This window comes from Sciurus carolinensis, chromosome 11 (assembly GCF_902686445.1).
Source record: "Sciurus carolinensis chromosome 11, mSciCar1.2, whole genome shotgun sequence".
NCBI classification, from domain to species: Eukaryota; Metazoa; Chordata; class Mammalia; order Rodentia; family Sciuridae; genus Sciurus; species Sciurus carolinensis.
In genome coordinates, this window is record NC_062223.1 from 8,801,592 (window position 1) to 8,824,218 (window position 22,627).

At 42.1% G+C, this 22,627-nt stretch overlaps 1 protein-coding gene and 1 non-coding gene across 4 annotated transcripts in view; both read right to left on the reverse strand.

The window, feature by feature from the left end:
• Kdm2a (lysine demethylase 2A) overlaps positions 1–19,000 on the reverse strand; it is a 112,602-nt gene extending 93,602 nt beyond the window's left edge. Inside the window, exons 1-2 of one of the 3 annotated variants that reach the window (XM_047516085.1) lie at positions 18,184–19,000; positions 16,968–17,071 (exon numbers count right to left, since the gene is read on the reverse strand). In XM_047516085.1, the coding sequence (XP_047372041.1) occupies positions 16,968–17,009 (42 nt within the window). In that variant the 5' untranslated portion in view covers positions 17,010–17,071; positions 18,184–19,000. Of the gene's footprint in view, positions 1–9,877; positions 10,000–16,967; positions 17,094–18,183 lie in introns of those variants that run through there. The other 2 variants (XM_047516084.1, XM_047516086.1) reach the window with 2 other exon arrangements.
• LOC124960895 (U6 spliceosomal RNA) lies at positions 8,042–8,145 on the reverse strand. The gene has a single exon (XR_007104209.1). It is a non-coding gene; the product is annotated as a U6 spliceosomal RNA (small nuclear RNA).
• Positions 19,001–22,627: the final 3,627 nt, after the last annotated feature.

Sequence of the window (22,627 nt, forward strand, 5' to 3'; positions counted from 1 at the left end):
GAACTAACTCAGGATCCTCCTGCCTCAGCCTCTTGAATTGCTGGGATTACAGGCATGAGCCACTGGTGGCACCCGGCTCCTCTGAGGCTTTTCTATCACCTAGTGAATCAGGTACAAATAACTTACTGACTCAGACAATTCACAACTCAGGATCTATGTTGTTCCTGTGTTCTGGCAACACCAAACTACCAGAAATGCTTTTCACACTTGTAGTACTATCTCATATTTCTCTGTCTTTGAATATGCTGGTTCCTCTACTTGGAATTTCCTTCCTCATCCCTTGGCCTAGGTGGACAATTCTTAGTATTCCAATATCTAAACTGAGTAGATATCTCTTACTTGGAAGAATTTTTTAGCGCTCCTCAATCACACTCTCCTTCTACTTACCTCTATACTTCATATTTCCTAAATTCCATTTATCACATAGAATTTTGTTTATGTGGCTTCTCTTACAGACTGTGAGGACAGGGTCCAAGATATTCACTTTTTCCCCCCTTTTTGCAACAATGGGGATTGAACTCACAAGTGATTTACCACTGAGTTACATCCCCAGACAATTCTGAGACAGGTTTCACTAAGTGGCCAAGGCTGCTCAAACTTGTGATCCTCCTGCCTCAGCCACCTGAGTCACTAGAATTACAGGCATGTGTCACAGTGCTTACCTAAGATACTCACTTTTATATACCCAGAACATTCATTAAACACCACAGGTACATCTGACAGTGTTTGTTGAATAAATAAGAAAAAAAAAAAAAAAAAAAAAGAACAAAGGACGTAAAAATCTGTAACAATTTTTGTAGTTTTGATAAGCAGACTAAGAAAAAGTCTGAAGAAGGACAATTAGGTAGAGGGGAAACAGCAACTTCCATGTAAGGAAAGACTAAAGAAAACAGGTTTCTTCAGATGGGTGCAGTGGTATACACCTGTAATCCAGCAGCTCAGAAGAGTAAGGCAGGAGGACCACAAGTCAAGTTCAAGGTTAGCTTCAGCAACTAAGAAAGATCCTGATCAAAATAAAAAGGGCTGAAGATGAAGTTCAGTGGTTAAGTGACCCTGGGTTCAATTCTCAGTACCAAAAAAAAAGGGGGAAGGGGGAATGGAAACCAAGCATTCCACTTGTGCATAACTATAATACCAGCTACTCAGGCAGGAGGAGGATTCCAAGTTTGAGGCTGATGTGGGCCACTCAGCAAGACGCTGTTTCAATTTGTGTGTGTGTGTGTGTGTGTGTGTGTGTGTGTGTGTGTTACTGAGGCTTAAACTCATACATGCTAGGCAAAGGCTCTACCTCTGAGCAACAGTCCCAGACCTTTTTATATTTTATTTTGAGACAGGGTTTCACTAAGTTGCTGAGGCTGGACTCATACTTGTAATCCTCCTGCCTCGGCCTCCAAGATAGCTGGGGTAACAGGTATGCCCAATTTGTTAAGAGTCACAGATTCAGGAGTAGGACTTGAACATTCTATTTCTTACTCATTTCCAAGTGATGTTGTCTAGGATCACACTTTGAAAACAACTAGCTTTAGCTATTGTAACAGAGGGTTTTGCAGTGAATAAAATAAAGGTAGAAAACTAACTCAGGCTCCCTGATTTGCAATCTGAGGTTCTTTCCATTGCTAGTACTGTTATTACATTATATATTATACATGGCATGTTTTTAGGAAATACAGAACACATTTTCCTTCATTTCAATAATTTCTGAGTACTTGGATAAGATATGACCTTTGCCTCAAAGAAGTCTACACTTGCTAAGAAAAAACAGGACACATATCAAATGTAACACAAAGCAACTGGTCCCACAATGGGAATGTATATAAAGTGCCTAGGGAATGTGACTACACATAAAAAGATAACATCTGGGGACACTGGAGGACAATTAGTTTGATCAAAAAGACAGAATGAGATGGAAGAAAAAACATTTTAGATAGGCACATTCACAGGAAAAAAAAAAAAAAACCCATTAAGTACCAACCATGGACCAGTACTACACCTATACCAAGGGTGAGGAAAAAAACACAGAAGCAGTCTTTAATGATGCTACACCCTAACAGAAAAACAACCAAGTAATAATCCAAGGAAATATAAAAAGCCAATTCTGACAAGAGCTAAGCACAAGAGGTATTCTATACTATGAGACTTTAGAGTAGGAAGATCTGACTTAGTCAAATGTTTTTCTGAGAAAAAGACCTGAGCTAACCGTGAAGGATGATACCTTAGCATATACCAAGTCCTAATGGCTTTCCCAGAAGCAGAACACTTGGACATGTGCAAAGTGTTTATAGATTTTATTACTGGTAATTGGACATTTTTGGCTCCTTTAAATACAAAGAATAAATCTTGGCAGGCCAGTACTCAGCTCCATAAGAAAAAAGAAGTTCAGTTAACTTCTTCAGAGTGCCTCGCACTGACTATGAATACTCACACCCACTATCCAGGCAATCCATTTTCCAATATCAAGGAACCAGGATAACCAAATATTGAAAGCAGCCTGGTGAACACAGTGTAAGAGCAAAGGTAACTGGAGATCTCAAGGGACATAAAAAGTCTGGTCCTCCTTTCTCTAAGAATAAGTGAGCAATTAGACATAGAAAATTCTTATTCCTTGGCACTACTCTTCTCTTTGAACCTGTTCTGATCTAGTCTCTCCTAATAATTATAGTATTATTATCAGCACTTTACCACAGAATTAATTTTATTACATTTACTTTGACTAAATTCATTTTATTACATTTACTTTGTCTTCATGATACCATGCATTTTCAACCCAATAATAATGTGAGAGTCTCAATGATGTAAATATAGCACCATGCTATGTACCACTAGAAAAGAAACACTCATGGCAAAAAAGTTATGCCCTGCCCTCAAGGAGCATGTTATTCAGATATAATTAAACTTCCTATCTTGTATCCAGTTGGTTACCATGAGAAGTACAGAAAAAATTATGAGAATTCAGGAAAGTTTCCTTCAATACTCAATACTGCAAGTGGGCTTTACAGGATGAGCACTGGGGTATGAACCAGGAAACAGAATATTACATGTGAGTGGGAAAAAAAACAAGCAGGTAGCTTGGTTTGGTTGAAATGTACACAGGTTAAGAGCAGAAAATAAGACTGTGACAGTCAACTGGAGCCTGAAGAGTGTGTCTACAAAGGCAAAACCATTAAAGACAACCAAGTGAGATTTATTTTCACTATTCCACAGATGAAAAAAATAAGGTTTACCACGGTTAAATAATTTGCCCAATATTACAGCATTTATAAACTGAAATTCAAAGGCAAGTCTCATGAATTGAAGTCCAGTGTCTGTCCCACAGCACGTCACTACAGTGAGAAAGTCACAGAGGATGAATGACAACATCAGGACCTTGAAAGCACAACATAAAAAATAATGGGGAAAAGCCTCCGAAAACAGAAACCAACGATGACCCTATGAAACAGGCTACTGCAATGGCTCAGAGTAAATATCAGAACTAGGAGTCGTAGCCAGGCGTGGTGGTGCTCGCCTGTAATCCCAGCCACTCAAAAGACTGATGGCAGGAGGATTGCAAGTTCAAGATCTGCCTCAGCAACTTAGTGAGATGAGATCCTGTGTCAAAAAAAAAATAAAAATAAAAGGGTTGGGGATGTGGCTCAGTGGTAAAGTGCCTCTGATTCAATCCCCAGTACAAAAAAAGAAAAAAAAAAAAAAAAAAAAAAAAAAAAAAACCTATGAGTTGCAAGTGGGAACTACAAGATGACTACTAGAAATCAGTAGATCAAGTTGGAGTTCTGACTCAGAGGTACAGCACTCGCCTAGAATGCAGGAGGCAATGGGTTCGATCCTCAGCACCTACAACTAATTTTTTTTTTAGTTGTAGGTGGACACAATATCTTTATTTAGTTTATTTATTGTTATATGGTGCTAAGGATCGAACCCATTGCTTCACACATGCCAGGCGAGTGCTCTACTACTGAGCTACACCCCCCCAGCTCCTAAAAATCAGCAGATCTTAGCAATGAATTAAACATGGAAGTAATACAGAGGAAGGGGTACACCTGGATAATGCTATAAACAAAAATGCAGGTCTGATAGGTGTTGGCAAGGATGTGGGGAAAAAGGTATACTCATACACTGCTGGTAGGGTTGCAAATTAGTGCAGCCACTCTGGAAGGCAGTGTGGAAATTCCTTAGAAAACTTGGAATGGAACCACCATTTGACCCAGCTATCCCACTTCTTGGTCTATACCCAAAGGACTTAAAATCAGCATACTACAGAAATGCAGCCACATCAACATTCATAGCTGCTCAATTCACAATAGCTAGGCTGTGGAACCAACTTAGATGCCCTTCAATTGATGAATGGATAAAGAAACTGTGATATGTGTATATACATATATATATATATATATGGAATATTACTCAGCCATAAAGAACAATAAAATTATGGCATATGCAGGCAAATGGATGAAATTGGAGAATATCATGCTAAGTGAGAGAAGTCAATCTCAAAAAACCAACGGACAAATTTATCTCGCTGATAGGCGGATGATAACACATAATGGGGGCTGGGAGGAGGGGCAAAAATTGAGGAAGGAGGGACTGTACAGAGGGAAAAGAGGGGTGGGGGGGAGGAAAAAATAACGGAATGAATCAAACACTATTATCCTATGTAAATGTATGATTACACAAATGGTATGCCTTTACTTCATGTACAAACAGAGAAACAACATGTATCCCATTTGTTTACAATAAAAATAAATTTTAAAAAAATGCAGGTCTGGGGTTGTGGCTCAGTGTGGAGCACTGCCTTCAATACTCAGCACCACATAAATAAAGACATTGTGTCCATCTAGACCTAAAAAAAAATTTTTTTTAATGCAGCGATCACTTCCATCTTAAAACAAAAAATAAAAATCCAAGACAGCCTTTCTGGATCTTACACTAACTTTCAGTCATAACTTGCTCTCCTTCTCCCTTCACAAGTCAAACTTCTCTGAACTTTTCTTCACTCTACTTAGTCTCACATTTATTTTGAAAGTTTTCTACCTCAAAACCTGCCACTGTCACTTCTGTTTAAAATCACCAATAACCTCTACGTTGCCAAATCCAATGGCAGTTGTCAGCATCTTCAGTCTCTGAGTAGTGTCAATTATCAATGGACCACTCTCTCCTCTCCAAACACTAGCAGGGCACTGGGGATATAGCTCAGTGGAGGAGGGCTTATTTTGCATGCCTGAGGCCTGGGGTTCAATCCCTAGCACTGAAAAACAGCAAAACAAAAAAACTCAAAACCATTACAACATAAAAAATGTTTCAAAAACCACTAATAGTATCAAGAGGTAGTTTAGAGTATAAACTGGAGCCAGGCAGTCTAGGTCCAAAAACCAAACTCTTTGGTTATTACCTGGTGATCCTAAGCAAGTTACATAGTGTCCTCTTGTGTCATTTTCCTGTTTATAAAATAAGGACAATAAAAGCACCTATTTCATAGGGTTCTGAACATCAAATGAGTAAAAATATACAAATGCTTAGAACAGGGTCTGAACAGCCCCTTGGCTTTCAGGATACCTCTCCCCTGAACCTTCCCTCTCACTCCCTGTCTACTTCTTCTTCCATTACCATACATACACTAAGGAAACTCAACCACAAGCCAATAAGGCCCTCCTGAGGCCCCAGAATCACATCCAATTACCCAGTCAACAACTGTACTGCAAAGTTTCACAAGCACTTTACCTGTCCAAACTGTCTCAAAACTGAAATTTAACTCCACCACTCAGTGCACCAAACTACTCTTCCTTCAGTGTGCCCTATTTCAAATAATAGGAATGTATTACAAGCCACACACATGAGGAAAACTTGGGAATCACACTTTGATCATGTATCTCCTTCCACTCATCCTTGATACATCTAATAAACCAAAGTCTTATAATTCTGTTTTGTAAATATTTCTCAAACTAACTCTTCTCTAATTGTTTACTCCCTCAAGCATACTATATCACATCTTTCCTGAACCACTAACAGCGACCTCCTAACTGGTCTCCTCAAATCATTATCATACCCTTACTGATCCTTTCTCTCTAATTCATCCACTGATATTAGTCCACACACACATTACTTCTCTGCTGAATTTTTGCCTCCCGAATGCCTTCAGGATAATGTCCTCCTTGACAAGACCCCTGAGTGCCTTGTCAAGATTCTAACATGGACTAGGAGTATAGCTCAGTGGTGCAATGATTGTCTAGCATGTGAAAAGGCTAAGGTGGAGGGAGGTTCTCTCTTCTATTCACATCACCACTGCAGTTACACTGGCCTTTCTGGTCTTTGGCTGCAAGACAGGTCTCTCAAACACCTGAAATTCTTTCCAACCATACGGGTTTTGCATATGCTAATCATTCCTCTTTGCCGGGTTACCTCTTACTCACCTCCCTTTTCACATCTCAGCTTTAAAGGCTTTCTTTGTAAAAGTGTTCTCTGATGTTTCAACCCACTACTGAATTCTAGATTAGGTAATCCTATTATACACTCACACTGCATCCTGTATTTACCTTTGAAGCCCTTTGCTCAACCGTAATTAACACTACTAGCATAAGTGTTTAATGTCTGACTTTCTCACCAGAATAGAAGCTCTATGACAAAGGAACCATGCCTGTCTTGCTCATTACTCTATCCCAAGACCCTTGTATAGTGTCTGATAAATAGTTAAGCAATTAGTAAAATTTTCTCATCCCTACCTTAGGGCTCTTTATTAGCTGGTCCCTCTACCTAAAACTTCTTAATACAGATTTTTGTCCCCTGAACCCTTAAACATCACAAGATTGGTTGTTCATCATTCAGGTCTCAATATAAAAAGCCATTTTCTCAGGGAGGCTTTCAATGGTCAACCTATCTCAAGGAGTGATTCCTATCCTACAGGTATCTCATTCTCTTTCTTCAAAATAACCAGCACTATCTGAAACCACGGTATTTGCAAAATTTAAAAAAGACCCAAGTGAAGTGTCTGGCACAGCAAAACATCTCAACAGACATTTAAGTGAATGAATCTCCTAAATGAGAAAAGGTCATATGGGAAACACCCCAAATTCATCAGCAAAACATTTATAAACTGTTCCCCAACAAAGCTGAAGTAGTAGTAAAATAGTATAGTACTGATGAACTAAGACTATATACTTTGAACTCTGTCCCTTTTTAGCTGATAATTTGGGGCAAGTTATTAATAACCTTATGCCTCTGTTTCCAAATATGAAAAAATGGGTATCACAGAATTTCAAAGTTTGTTAAGATATATTAGTCGATACAGTTATGCATCATCTAATAATGGGAATATATTCTGAAAATGTGTCCTTAGGAGTTTATGTTGTCCTGCAAATATCACAGAGTGAACTTACACAAACTTACAGATGTTATAAATTTATATACCTAGTCTATGTGATATATGCCATTGTGTATGCAGTCTGTCATCTGAACTGTCGTCATGAGGCACATGGCTATAGCTATTATTCTATACTGTTTAGGAAATAATGACAAGAAAAATACACATGTCCAACACAATTTTTTTCAAGTGTTTCTGAACCAAGGTTCACTGAATCCAAGTAAGCATATATGGAACTCACAGATGCAAAAGGCCAACTACACGTTCATTTAATATGTGTTATTATCCATCAGACTGGGCTTTTTAACTCTTAGTTTCACATATGCATTTGACTTTTCCTTTATCTTATCCTTGCTCCCAACACAATGGGCCACCATGTACAGTCACATAGGCTGTGCAGTGCAGAACTCCAAAGGCATCTTTCACAAAAAGATATGTGAATAGCTGGGTCTGGAGGCTCATGCTTATAATCCCAGTAGCTGAGAAGGTTGAGGCAAGAGGATCTCAAATTCAGAGACAGCCCCAGCAACTCAGCAAGGCCCTAAGCAACTTAGTGAGACTGTCTCAAAATAAAATATTAAAAAGGCTGGGGATATGGCTCAGTGGTTAAGCACCCCTGGGTTCAATCCCTGACCAAGAGAAAAAAAAAAAAAGAGTATCAGAAAGCGCTCTCTCTCTCTTGCTCTCTCTTTTCAAAATATGGAACACTTCATGAATTTTCATGTTATCCTTGTGCAGGAGTCATGCTAATCTCTACATTGTTCCAATTTTTGTATATGTGCTGCTGAAACCAGCACAGAAGGCTATCTCTTGCTATAACTTAATGATCTCATGATGGTGAATCTTTTCCTAGGTTACCAAAATTAGTTGATCCTAGGTATATCAAAAGCAGTAATAAGGGGCTGGGGAGATAGCTCAGCTGGTAGAGTGCTTGCCTTGCAAGCACAAGGCCCTGAGTTCAATCCCCAGTACCGCAAAAAAAAAAAAAAAAAAAAGCAGTAATAAGGAAATCTGCAATTGGGTTGAGGATTGCTATGATCATGAAGTTAATTTTGTGAAAATTCAACAAAAAAATGTTTCATGCTTACTTCTGGACAAAGCCCTATGAAACAATCTTGAGACTGCTTTTGAGATGCTACAGGTTAGACTCAGAATTGAAATTGAACAGCAGACAGTTAGGATAGAAACACAAATAAAATCTGTCTAATGACAAACCCTTTTTAACAGGTTTCATCAACTACACACTACTGACATGATCCAGTTAATTCTTTGTCGTGGGGGGCCTGACTTGTGCATTATAGGATGTCTTAGTAGCATCACTAGCCTCTACCCACAAAACGCCAGTAGAACACATTCTCTCAGTCTGACACTTAGAAATGTGTACAGAAATCATCAAATGTCCCCTGGGGGACAAAGTCACACCCATTTGAGAACCTCCTGCTTTAAATAAATCTGCCAACATCTTCAATTATCTAAAATATTCATCTGAATTCTCTCCTCCCTCATTCAAAAATTCCTACCTCTAGTGTTCCTGGTAACCCAGGCTTAACCCCAAAGTCTACCTTAGTTCATTTGTCTTTGCCTCCAAAATCAGTACTCTCGTTCAAAACCAGCTAAAATAGGGTTGATGCTAGAACACAGGGCTCTCTCTTTTCTATCATAACACACTGCTATCCATCAGTCATCAAGTTCTATCATTCCTTCACTGTTAATGTGTTTTGCTTCTAATTTTTCCTTTCCATTTCTACTACCTATATCCAGAGCAGTGGTACTCAAACTTTTGTATGCATCAGTATCATGTGCTTGTTAAAACAGATTGCTGGGCCCAATCCAAGTATCCGATTCAGTAAGTTTTAGATGGAGCCCAAGAATGTGTACTTCTAACATGTTCCCTACACCTAAATAATGGTGATACTGCTACTGAGAACCTCTGCCTTGAGTTCAAGTACCAGTGGGTGTGGTGGCACACACCTATAATCCCAATGACTCAGGAGGCTAAGGCAGGAGGATTCCAAACTCAAGGCCAGATTCAATAATTTAGTGAGGCTCTAAGCAACTTAGTGAGATTCTGTCTTTAAAATAAAAAATAAAAAGGGCTGGGGATGTTGCTCAGTGGTTAAAAGCACCCCTGGTTCAATTCCCAGTACCAAAAAAAAAAAAAAAAAAAAAAAAAGTTCAAGTACCTGTCACCTCAAAAGGTAACCTATTTTCATATTATTCTAGCAGCCCCCCTGACCTAAAACTGCAGGAGTTACTCCTCCAAAACGACACTCTGATCAAATCTCTATTCTATTAAAAACAAACCATAAGTTCTAATAGCTGTCTGCTGTCCATATCTGGCTTTCAAAGTTGCTTAAAATGTGTTCCCAGCATTATCAGCAGTGCCTCCCAAACAAATCACCTACTTTGGTCCTACCAATCCATCAGATATCCATAGGATAGGCTTTAAAGGCTTCCAACTCCATAGTAATGCTTATGCTGTCTTTACCACCTGAAAGTTCACCCTCTTCCCTCCTCCTCTCTACCTACCTGAAGGAGGCCTTCACCACTGTATTTGCCAAAAACATTCGTTTGGTCACTATTTGCTGCCTTTTATCTTTAGGGTTTAAGTTTTTACCAAGTACTCACAGACAGAGAAAACCCCCAAGAACCTAAAATTTAAAACAGAAAACAAGGATATGAGTAACATGCATAAATAAAAAGCTTACATACACACAAACTGCACAACACTGCTATTTTAATAAATCAAGTGCAATGAGTTCAAAGTTCACAAAAAGGATGTGCAGATTTTTAAAAACATGATCAAACACTGCCTGTCAAATATTTATAGCTCTCATTTAGATGCTGAAGCACATAGCTGTTAGGGAAGAAAATTTAAAAGCAGCCTTAAAAAATTGGAAATTTACTCAAGTCTACAGCTTACCACAATAAGAAAGAGTATCATTTGTTTTTCTATATGAAATATACAACAAAAGAGATGGAATGGTGTAAAAGAAACATGGGTTTGGAGTCAGGGCTCTTGAGTTTAAAGTCTGATTCTAAAACTGATCAACTTTATACTCTTGGGCAAATCATGGTCCCTTCCTGAACCTCTACTTCCATAATAAAAAAATAAATAAAATTTTTAAAAATTAAGATTTAAAACTACACCATAAAAAAAATAATAAAATAAAAACCCTTCATCACACCATCTACCCTACAGGATTGGCACATAATAAACGTTTATTGAAGGAAAAAAAAAAAAAAAAAGAAATTAAAAAATAAGTACTGAATTTTAACCTTTTTGGTGTTTCTGAAAGCACAAAGCAAAATTAAAGTATCATTCCAAAATTAAATATACAGAAAAAAAATTAATGAAACCTGATTAAGGATATTCATTTCCCCAAAAACAAAAATACAAAAGGACCACATCCCTCTGAATGATATACAGTAAACTTATCAACTCCCTGACTTAATGGCCAAAACCAAGACCTAAGAATAACATAAACACCACTGCTTACAACTTCACAACTTCAAGACTCTTTAAAGATCATCAAAAACCTTGATGTAGATTTAGGACAGGATTAGAGGTAGGAGAACTTAAAATTCAGACCACACTTTTAAAGTCAAATAGACATTTCCTTATTTGTTCTAATAGCTCAAATACCATAAAAGTGTTCATCTAACATGTGTGCTAAACATGTTTTGTGTATTACAGCCTTAGGCCTTCCAGTCCTTATTTATATTCCAAGACCCAATACCCAGATATCTTGTTCATCCCTTTTTACCAAACTCTCCTCTATTCTAGTGGCCCGCTCTTAGCATTCAAGAAAACTGGTAGCAAAATATATATCAAGGATTTCAAAGATATCAACAAATACTTAACACTTGCTACATGCAAGACACAATGGTGAAGCACTCAGTACACAGCATGTACAAAAATAATACCCTAACTTTCATGGCACTTACACTCTAGTGGAAAGCTATACACAAACATTTAAGTACAGTAGTGATTAGTATTCAGCAAAATATAACAAGAGAAAGTGATAGAGCTTAAATATAGTTCTCATTATGGGCATCCAAGATACTTTTACTGGGTTAGAATAAAGAATTAGCTCTTCATTATCTGCATTTTGAATCACCCAAAACTGTACCAGTTTTTCCTGCATCATCAGGAAGGAAGCTACAATAATCAGAACAGTATACTCCTTTACCAACAGAATGAAAGCTAAATCTGATGAAATAATTATAACTAAGCAAATGCAACAATTTATACCACCTATAATTTTTTGCTAGTTGTTAACAATATGATACTTTCAGACTAGGGAGGAAAAAAATGGCTTAAAATATAAGTATTCTATTTTGCCTATTACATTCTTGGTCAGAAAAAGACCTTAAGAGTAGAGTCATTCAAAGTGAGAATGTTTGTAAAAGGGATAATTTGGTAATTACTGCTGAATTTGAAAAGACAATTTCAAGGTTAACTCAAGGAAAGGTGGGAATATCACCAGGACTTCAGTGCCCCCAGTTCCTAGCAACAGATAAAAAGACTGACACATATAATACATGTTAGCAGGATTGAACATCAGAGGATAATAACCTTCAGAAAAACCTCTTAATCTCATCATCAAGATTGACAGGCAAACTGAATTCTCAAGTAAATCAACATCCCTCCTTCAGATAATACCACCACGATTAGGTGAATCTGAGTAAAAAGTATCAGGTTATACAACTACTTTTACTCTGAAGTACACTGACTCCACTTTCTTTTACATTGACTTGAGTGTTCATTTGTTTTAACATTTGTTATACAACTGTTTATACATAGGTTAGTGATTTTTTTCCCATAAGAATGTAACCCTATGTGCAACATGCTATACAGGTGGGGGGCAGATATCATAACCCAGTATATTATAATACATAACAGAGATAATCTTTTCTAATAAAAATTTTAATTGATCCAAGTTAAAGTTGAAGGTCACTGTATTACACAGCAAAGAAACTCACACATTTGTTTCATATGCTTATTATTTTACTTGTAGTTTTCTAGGCAATAAGAATTATGCAGAGATATGTGCTTCCAAAAACCTAAAAGTTTACCAGTTATAATTTATATGAACTTAACAACTTTTTTTTTTTTTTGCGGTGCTGGGGATCGAACCCAGGGCCTTGTGCTTGTGAGGCAAGCACTCTACCAACTGAGCTATATCCCCAGCCCACAACTTTTTTTTTTTTTTTAGGCAGTATTATGTTTGATCCCAGAAGTGCTCTACCATTGAGCTACATCCCCAGTTTTGTTTTGTTTTTTTGAGACAGGGTGTCACTAAGTTGCTGAGGCTGGGCTTGAACCTGAGATCCTCCTGCCTTAGCCTAGTGGCTGGTATTATAGGCATGTGCCACCATGCCCAGCTTGACTAACACTTTAGGGAATTGTGAGACACAATGATGAGCGTTCTCTATAAGTGAGTGCTTAAATATACACATTGACAAAATTTAGCTATTTCTGATTTTTAAAAAATGACTTGTCAAGGCTGCAGTTGTAGTTCTGTGGTAGAGCAGTTGCCTACATGTGAGGCAGTGGGTTTGATCCTCAACACCACATAAAAATAAATAAAACGACTTGTCAAGTTGGGGACAGTGATGCACACCTACAATCCCAGTGACTCAAAGTCATCCTCAACAACTCAGCAAGACCCTGTCTCAAAAAATAAAAAATAAAAAGGGTTGGGGATGTGTGGCTCAGTAGTAAAATGCCTCTGGGTTCAATCCCTGGCACCAAAAAATATATAAATAAATAAAATAAAAAAGGGCTGAGAATATAGCTCAGTGGTAAAGTGCCCCTGGTTCAGTCCCCAGTGCCCAAATAAGTAAATAAATAAATAAATATGTACATATATTGTATGGAACCAGACTAACTTTACCTACTAAGCTAAATTTAAAAATCTGTCATTTTGTCTCTTTCAAACGTCACATTCCCTGGTCAATAACTGCAAAAAAAAAAGGAAGTTCTATACAAACACAATGGGGCTGGCAGTATTGCTCAGTGGTAGAGCACACATTGCTCAGTGGCAGAATACTTGCCTAGCAGGCACCAGGCCCTGGATTCAATTCCAGCACTGAAATAAATAAATAAATAAAATATAAATATAGTCAACCACTATAAAAATGAGCATGACTTTATTTTTAAAAATCTGGGTTTTTTTAACACCTTTATTTTTTTATTTATTTATAGTGGTACTGAAGCTCAAACCCAATGCCTTGCACATGCTAGGCAAGCACTCTACCACTAAGCTACAACCCCAGACCAAAAATCAACATAACTTTTTTAGAACAAAGAAAAACAGAAAAAAGGTTTTTTGGTACATTAATTTAATAGATGTTCTATACCCTGTCTGTAATCTTAAAACTCCTCAAATAAGATCTAATTTAATCAATAAAGAATTCTAGCTGTGGAATGTAGTAGAACACAACTGTAATCCCAGGAACTCTTGAGGTTGAGGCAGGAGAATCACCAAGCTTAAGGCAGATGGAGGCCAGCCTCAGCAATTTAGTGAGACCTTGTCTCAATTTATTTTTTTTTAAAAAAGGGCTGGGGAAAAGTGCCTCTGGGTTCTATCCACAGTAGGGGGTATACATATACACATACACATACACACACACACGCACACACAACATATATGATATATATATACAATATATATATCTATTATATACATTACATATATCTTTTTCCAGTAGTGTGGAGAAATACACACACACACATATATGTATATATATTATATACGTATGCCTGTAATATGAGCACTAACTACACACAGACATTAAAAGTTTGTACACAGGGCTAGGGATGCGGCTCAACGGTGGAGCACTTGCCTGCCATGCATGAAGCCCAGTGTTCAATCCCTAGTACCACAAAAAAGAAAATGTTGGCACCTGGGTGTGGTGGCCCACACCTATAATCCCAGCACTTAGGAAACTGAGGCAGAAGGATGGCAAGTTCAAAGCCAGCCTCAGTAATTTAGCGAGACCTGTCTCAGTATAAAACAAAGAGGGCTGGAAATGTGGCTCAGTTGTTAAGCGTCCCTGGTTCAATCTCCAGTACCAAAAAAAAGTTTGGTAGGCAGACTGCTACTCAAATAAGCTCCCAACATGCTTTCATGACAAAAGAAGTTATGTTATAAGAAGGCTGGAGATGTAGCTCAATGGCAAAGAACTAGCCTAGAATATGCAAGGCCCTGGATTCAATCCTCAATTCTACCAAAAAAAAAAAAAAAAAAAAAAAAAAAAAAGTCATGTATGAAAGTTATTTACCCTTCAGATATAATTTTGTCATGTAATCATAAGAAAACAAACATCAGGCACCCTAAATCAAAATCATTATTCAAAATTCCAAGAAAGATCCCCTCCAAATATACGATATACTCTAACTTAGCACTGCTATAATAGCACATTAACCAGCCCAGCACGCCTGTAATCCCACTTACTGGGGAGTCTGAGGCAGGAGGATCACAGGTTCCACGCCAGCCTCAACAACTTATCAAGATCTGTTTCAAAATAAAGAAATAGAAAGGGCTAGGGATGTGGCTCAGTGGTAAAGCGCCCCCTATGTTCAATCCCCAGTAACAAAACAACAAAAACAAATGTTTAAAAATAAAATCACCGGGTTAGGGATGTAAACCACTGGAGCACCCAAAATTCAATCCCTAGCACCATACACCCAAAATGAGAGGGGGCGGAGAAGAGAAGAAGAGAGAAAAAGAAGCACAGTAACCAAAAGAAAAAATATGGGTGGGCAGGGTGGTGCACACCTGTAATCTCAGCAACCAGAGAGCCTGAGGCAGGAGGACTGCAAGTTCAAGACCAGCCTCAGGAATTTAACAAGGCTTTAAGCAACTTAAGGAGACACTGTCCTAAAATAAAATAAATAAAAAGGGTGGGGATGTAATGTAATCAGAGGTAAAGTGCTTCTGGGTTCAATCACCAGCACAAAAAAAAAAAAAAAAAAAAAAAGGCCAGGCCCACACCTGTAATTCCAGTGGCTCAGGAAGGCTGAGACAGGAGGATTGAGAGTTCAAAGCCAGCCTCAGCAAAAGCAAGGCACTAAGCAACTCAGTGAGACCCGGTTCCTAAATAAAATACAAAATAGGGCTTGGAATGTGGCTCAGTGGTCCAAAGCCCCTGAATCCAATTCCCAGGATCCAAAAAAAAGAGAGAGAGAGAAAGAGTTAATGTCTGCAACAGGTAGAAATCAACTTACATTTAGAAAGAAAAAAGCCTTAACAGGAAGTCATAAGAGTACTTGGCTTTACCACTATACCTCTCTACCTTGTTTAAAAATATGAAAAGTTTTGCTTGTTGAAAGGTTTTTCCTTCAAAAACTACACCCAAGATCCCTTAGCTCCTTAACAGTTAAACAATTCTATAAGCCTGACATGATAAACATGAAATCCATATAATAATGACTATCTGATAAGAGAATTTTGCAGCACCCTCTTTTTCTGTTCCCAGAGATAAATTCTAAACAGAAAACTACACTACTGATACACTTTATTTCAAAAAGTTAGATATGCAGAATTAAAATCTAAACACATGGACTGAGAACAGGAGCAAACCTTTGAAATAAGATTCACCAGAACATATGCATGCTGGACACACATGCTAATATATACCAAACCTTTTTACCAATAACATTTTTAAAAAAAGAAAAATAAGGCCTTTTCTCAAAAAGATTGAGGAGTATCATAAAATGGATTAGAGAACTATTCCTTTTTCCTCCAAAATCAGTATAAAACATAGAGCCAAATAAAACCAACATAAATTCCTTTAGTATTCTTCTAGGCCTTTCAGTTCAGCAGATTTCACTACTACATACAATTCTGTGGCTTTCCTTACATCCCACTCCACAAACACAAATTCAAATTTTTGAAGTGACTATCTGATGAGAATATTAATAAAAATCTCTTTGACCAAAGAGAAAATCAAATGCTTGAACTCCAGAGAAACCTTAAGCAAGGCCTAAAAAAAAAAAATCATACTCACAAGTTAATCCCTCCAGATCATGACTAAAATTTTTTAACAAGAACATCTCATATATTCTTCCAAAAATACAAAATATAGAACGTTATCAGCATCATCCACTATTCTACCTGCCTTCAATCAATCCCCCTGACAATCCCCAAATCCACCAACATGTCAAATTATTAAAATAATCTGCAGTTTTACTTTCCAGTTCAAAAAGGACAAATCCAGGTACCATAAAATCCTAAAAAATTGTGCAAAACTATCCTACTTCAATTATGTCCCTAAAATTTACATTCTAAGGTAATTTATTCAATTGATTATAATACCATATTGCAAAATTAGGAATCCTTCTCTCATTGTAATCCACAAAATCCTTTGATTTGCAATCGTTTCTATGAAAGTTAAGGCTATAATGCCATTTCCAAACAGGATGAATATTAAGGACTTAACAACCTGGCCAAAACCCAATTGAGATATTAATATACCACACACACACACACACACACACACACCCAGTGCACAGAAAAGCCACCTGAAAAGTTTAATAAAACTAAGTTCACAAATGGAAACAAAATAGTTATTCTACTTCAAAACTGGGGCAGGGGGAGAAAATACTAACCAATCTCTGGCTGTAACGAATCCTTTCTTCTTCGGGTTCCATCTCTCACTCTTCTGTTGAAATTACTGTAAAGAAACCACTCCAGAGCTGCCTTCCTCTTCCTCCTTAAGGAACCAGATTGCAACACTGAAGAATAATGATATGGGCAAAGATGAGAACTCATTCTTGAACTTTTTTTTTTTTTTAAAGGAGTATTAAGATATGTGTTAAATTAAAGTCTCTCTGAGAAATGAGGTTCCTCTCATAAGTCTAGGATCTTTCTGCTCTTGGGCAAGTGATTCTATGTCATGTTCAACATTAATCACCACATTACAACTGTCCGAGGCCTAGGCAAAAGGAGATGTTGGTTTCAGTTCCGTGTGGATTTTCTGCCCACTGAATTGCAATTACCAAAGCTCCCCTTCATCTCAGCATTAGCCAAAGAAAGAAAAGAAAAAACAAGCAAATAAGTCCAAGACTTTTATCTCTAGAGAGCTGACCAGGTGAAGCACTCACTGAACTAATCCAGATCCTAACCAAATTAGTTCTCACACCACTAATTAGAAACTAAGGAAAGAAGGGCACACTATCTGTATAAAAACAGGACAAGAAATCGGGATTTAAAGAAAGACTCCAAAACAACTCCCCATACCCCTCCCACAAGGCCGTACACAATCGTCGCCTTCCTTTCCCAGACCTACCCTCTACCCCAAGACGTGTACAACTCTGAAACAAATCTGAGAGTTGCAAATCGGAGACAAAAATACGGTCTTATCCTTTTGGACAGAGTAATAAGATTCGACTTATGAATACGAGTAAACTATATCCTCTCCAAAAATTAAGACTGGTTGGCGCGACAGTCAATCCATTAACACCAAGCAAGGGTTTTCATTTTTCTAAACATTCTCGTGGATAATGGCTTCCACTGGGAATGCAGGTTTCTCTCCCTTTTGTAACTACACTACGGCCACGTTCACAGCAGCATCCTTCACAACTGCTGGGAGACCAGAGGACCCGATGACATAGTTTGCCAGAGCGGTTCGTGGCACTGCCCGCGGTCGGGAGGGACGAGGTGTCTGCACCCCCGGGCGGGACGGGGAAGCCGGCACGTCTCGCCGGGATCCCCCGGGGGAAGGCGTTCCGACCGTTCACCCACCGGGAAAAGAGGCAGAAACTTTAAGTCTTTGGGACACGGTAGCGAACCAAACTTCCCAAGGCGGGGGGAGGGGGTTCTCACCCGGGATTTCGCTCTTGAGTTCTTGTCCAAGTGAGAAGTGAAAAAAAAAGAGTCCAAAGACAGAGGAAAAATTAAATCCCGCACGTCGTCTCCGGTGTTTCCGCGGGTCAACCCAGTATCCAGAGGGTCAGAGCGACCCGGAAAGGAGAGGAAACAGTTGCCGAATCGACCTCCTCTTCTGGCTTGGAGACCGGGCGTCGCAGGCGCCGGGAGCGGGGCACGACCCCCGGGCGCCGAGCCCGCGCCCCCGCTCCCCGGCCGGCAGTCAGCTGCCCCGGCCCGCGCCCCGGGCCGGCCCTGCTGCGGGGAGCGCCCTCCCCGCCGTGCCCTCGCCCGCAGCCGCCGGCCGCCTCCGGGCCCGGGAGCGGCGGCCGATCAGCTGAGACCGGCCGGGCCGAGGCTCCGCGCGCCGCCCGGCCCCCCGGAACGCGGGCCCCGGCTCCGGGGGGCGGCGAGGGCGGGAGCGGCGCGCCGCGCCGGGCTGGGGGCCGGGTTGCCCTCGCGTCTCCCGCTCTGCCGGGTCCGCGCTGCGGGACGAGCCCCCGGCTACTCCCCGGTCGCAGAGGAGGGACTCCGGGGGATGGGCCCCCTGGCGTTGCCCCTCCTCCCGGAGCGCCCCCTGCCCAGGAGAGACAGAGCGGCGACAGGCCTAGCCGCGGGGAAGGTGCTCTGCGAGCCGCCGCCGCCGCCGCCGCCGCCGCCGCCGGGGAGGGGTGTTGTTTCCCTCACACAGGAGGAGCCGCTGAAGCAGCCGCCGCCATTTTGAACCCGTCAGACTCTCACATACACACAGCTCCTCGCGGCGCACTGCGCAGGCGCCGCCTCCCCACCCCTCCTCCCGCTCACCTCTCCACCCCCACCGCCTTCGAGCCTCCCTTCGCTTCTTACCGCTCTCCCGGGCGCACGCGAGCGCGCACGCGTCACTCCCCTCTAACGCGGACACGCCGCCTGCGCGCGCACGCGCGAATGCGTCGGCCTCGAATCGCCCGCGCCCCGCGACGCCGACGCGGCTCCCCGCCCCCCCCTCGCGTCAGCCTGCCCGCCCTCCCGCAGGCCGCCCGCCCCCGCTCCCCGCCGGCCTTCTTCCAGGGCTCGGGCCCGGCCCGCTGCTGGCGCCTGCGCGCAGGGCGCGATCCTCCTCCGCGCGCGCCCTCCCCCACACACCCTTGCCCGAACACACACACTTCGCCTCTGTGACCCCGCCCCTCGCCGGCCAGCTGCGCCGGCCGCCCTCCCCCACCTCCCCTGGGAGGTAGTGACCCCCGACCCCCCGCCAAGCACAACACCCCCCGAGCAGTGGGGAGCAGCTCCCCTTTCCCCTTCGGCCGCCCTCTGCCCTGGGCTGCCCTTCACAGTCACACACCCTGAGGGCCGGGCGGACTGGGCCAGGGCAGCCGTTGCCCGCCTCGAAACGGGGTCCCTCGGGGTCAGGCCGCCGGGCCCGGTCTGCCCGACCCCGGCGTCCCGCTCGGGCCTGTCCGGGGCGAGGAGGCGCGGGGAACCGGCGCATTCCCGCCGGCTGTCCTCCCCTCGCGCGCCGGCCGGTGGGCCGAGGCCCGCCTGCCCGCCATCCCCGGGCAGGCCTTGGCACCCCCGCCGGGGGGCCCGTCGCCCTTGGCTCGGGGGGCTCCTCGGCGCAGCGGTCCGGCCCGCCTCACCCACTCCTCGCCGCTCCGAAGGGGCAGGAAACGGGAGTAGCATGTCTGTCCTGGGCTTGGCTCCCCCGGGGGAACTCCGGGCGCTTGACAAGGGCGTCCGCAGGTGCGGGGCGCAGGAGCGGTCTCCGCGACGGCCCGGGGGCGGCGGCGGTCGGCGCGCCCACCGCGGGCCGCAGGCGCCGGGGGAGGTGGCCCAGGAAGCCCCCGCTCCCCGGCCACGCTCGGGTTTCCGCGGCGCCGGTGCCCCCGGCGGCCCGGGTGGGGCGTGACCCCGCCCCCGGCGAGCCAGGGCGCCCCGCTTGGAGGGGTGCGCAAGCCGCCCCCGGCCCCCGGGCCGACCCGCCGCCCCGGGCCGCGCCGGGCACAGGAGGCCCAGCCGGGAAGATGTCTCCTCTCCGTGCGCGCAGCTTCGCGCGAGGGTCAGCGGCGGGGCAGCAGCGGCCCGAGCTGCGCCGGCCCTGCCCACGGACAGGCTCCTGTGGTTCGACAGCCGCCCGACGGGCAGGCAAGGTCCGGACGTCGACCGAGCCGGGCCCGGAGGTATCTGAGCAATGCCATGCGAGCAGCCCAGCTGCGATCAGGGCCGTTCCCCAGCCAATCTCGTGCTTTGGGGCCCGTTTAAATTATAAATCCCATAAAGAATGGTGGCTTGGGCGTTACATATCCAAGTGCTTGAGGTCGGCGCTTTTGACTTCACTATGCCCATGCTGAGTGGTGTCACATCTTTTTCTCCCTATGTTGGTTCCCAACACTTCAAGCTCTTGAAGGAATGGAGCAGAGAGGAAGGACATGGTGAATCATAGAAGTGCATAAACAGCCTTCAACTCTTCCGAAAACGTTAGCGGAAGACAATTGATATAATGAACTATTTCTATCAATGAACTCTAGGGTAAGAACTCTAGGGTAAAGGCGCTACATAAACCCAAGGTATTATTTATTACAGCACAAAGTTTTTGTTCATGCATCCTTAGGGAATTTTAACATTTTCTGTTTTGTTTCTCAACATCCTTCCAAGACAAGCTAATGCTTACTCATTTTAAAGATAGAAGATTGAAGTATAAGGTTAAACAGCTTGCCTAATTACTGTGACAGAGGAGTCCGGCACTCCACAATTGCCAACTGAAACATCTCAAAGACAACAAAAATGGTTTGTTAGCATGGTATCGTCTTCGGTTTCAGTCACTGGCAATATATATTTTTATTCTGATACCAATTGTGTTCAAACTTCTCAAATTTTTAGTGCGTCGATACAAAGAAGACAATCACTGAAAATCAGATCTGAGATCTTTTGAATCTCAGACCATAGTAATATGTTTTAAAAGCAGTAATCTTTCAAACCACCTCTACCAGATACTACCTCATAGAGTTCTGGCTCTCTCAAGTTACAGAATCAAGAGCTTGTTTTGTTTTGAAGTAAGAAAGACTTTTGTCACTGTGGATTAGTTAAATGTTGGGCCTAATTGCAAAATAAATAGCTTTCTTTGCTTGCAGTTCATCCCTACTGGAGTAAAGAAAAAGTGGAGATTTCTAGCAGTATAACTCAACTTGGTCTTCTTAAGACCCAACCCCCATCAAGTGATTAACCCTCTGTAAACTGATTTTCTCACCTTCAGCAAAATTTGTGGGAACCTCCTAGAAGTTTAACTCAGGTGAACATACTGGGAGAAAACCAAGAAGACTCCAGAACAGTAACAATAGTACTTACTTTGAATAGGACAGCAAATGGAACAGTTTGTCAAATTGTGTCCAGTTCTTTCCCAATTGAAAACTGTTAACTAATCTGCAGTGGGAGAAGTGGACATCTAAACAGATACACAAAATAGTTTCTCTACAGGCAGGCTTTGTCAATATACCCAAGCAGTTGTGCAGGGTAAGAGAGGAGATTGGCAGATAGCTAGTGATTCCCCCCACAATCACACTGGCTCCAGTTTGCAATGGCAGATGTGTTAGGCTCACTGTTTTACCCTAAAAGAATCATCTTCCAGGAGAACAGAGCTTGGGAGATTCCCCAAGAAGGCCATATGAATTGTATGGCTTCAAATGTGGGTTCAGAGAGAGAAGGAGAATGACACTTAGGAAGAAGGAAAGAAAAATACCTTCTACAAGCATGGCAAAGAGGGTCCTGGCTGGAATACGCTGAAGCCTTAATAAGATATAAACCTCTGTGTTCTTGAACAAAACCAAGGCCCAGCAAATGCTGAGTCAAAATCCAGATTACTGACTTATCTGGGGAGATTAACTACATTAAATTATTTCCAAATTTCTCCTTATATGTTGAAGAGGAAATAAGGATGTCCCAAAGGTATAGGTCCAAACCAGAATAGAGAAGTTGTTTTTGAAGATTCTGCAAGAGGCAGCATTACCTGTGGTTGAAGAGCTTTGGTGTGGGAGACAGAGAGACTACTCTGCTGGCTTCTGGTAACTTCTATGTTAATGAGCTCCTCAGTCTTCATTTTTCATTGATAAAGTGGAAAAACACCTCTAAGAATAAAATGAATAAAGTTAATGGTTAGTATCAAGCACATGGTAGCTACTGTTTATGAGCACCTTCTATATTTTTCCCTTCCACCACCAGATGAGGTGTTCCTACGCCCCGGGGCTGGCCCAGAACTCCTGACCTCAAATGATCTTCCCACCTCAGTCTCCTGAGGACTGGGATTGCAGGCAAGTACTTCCTATATTTCAGATCTCTATTTTTAAGGGAAGTTTTGAGCAGAGATGCTTCAAGGGCCGCAGGTAAGTCACAGTGGTAGAGCGCTTGCCTAGCAGGTACAGGGCCTGAGTTC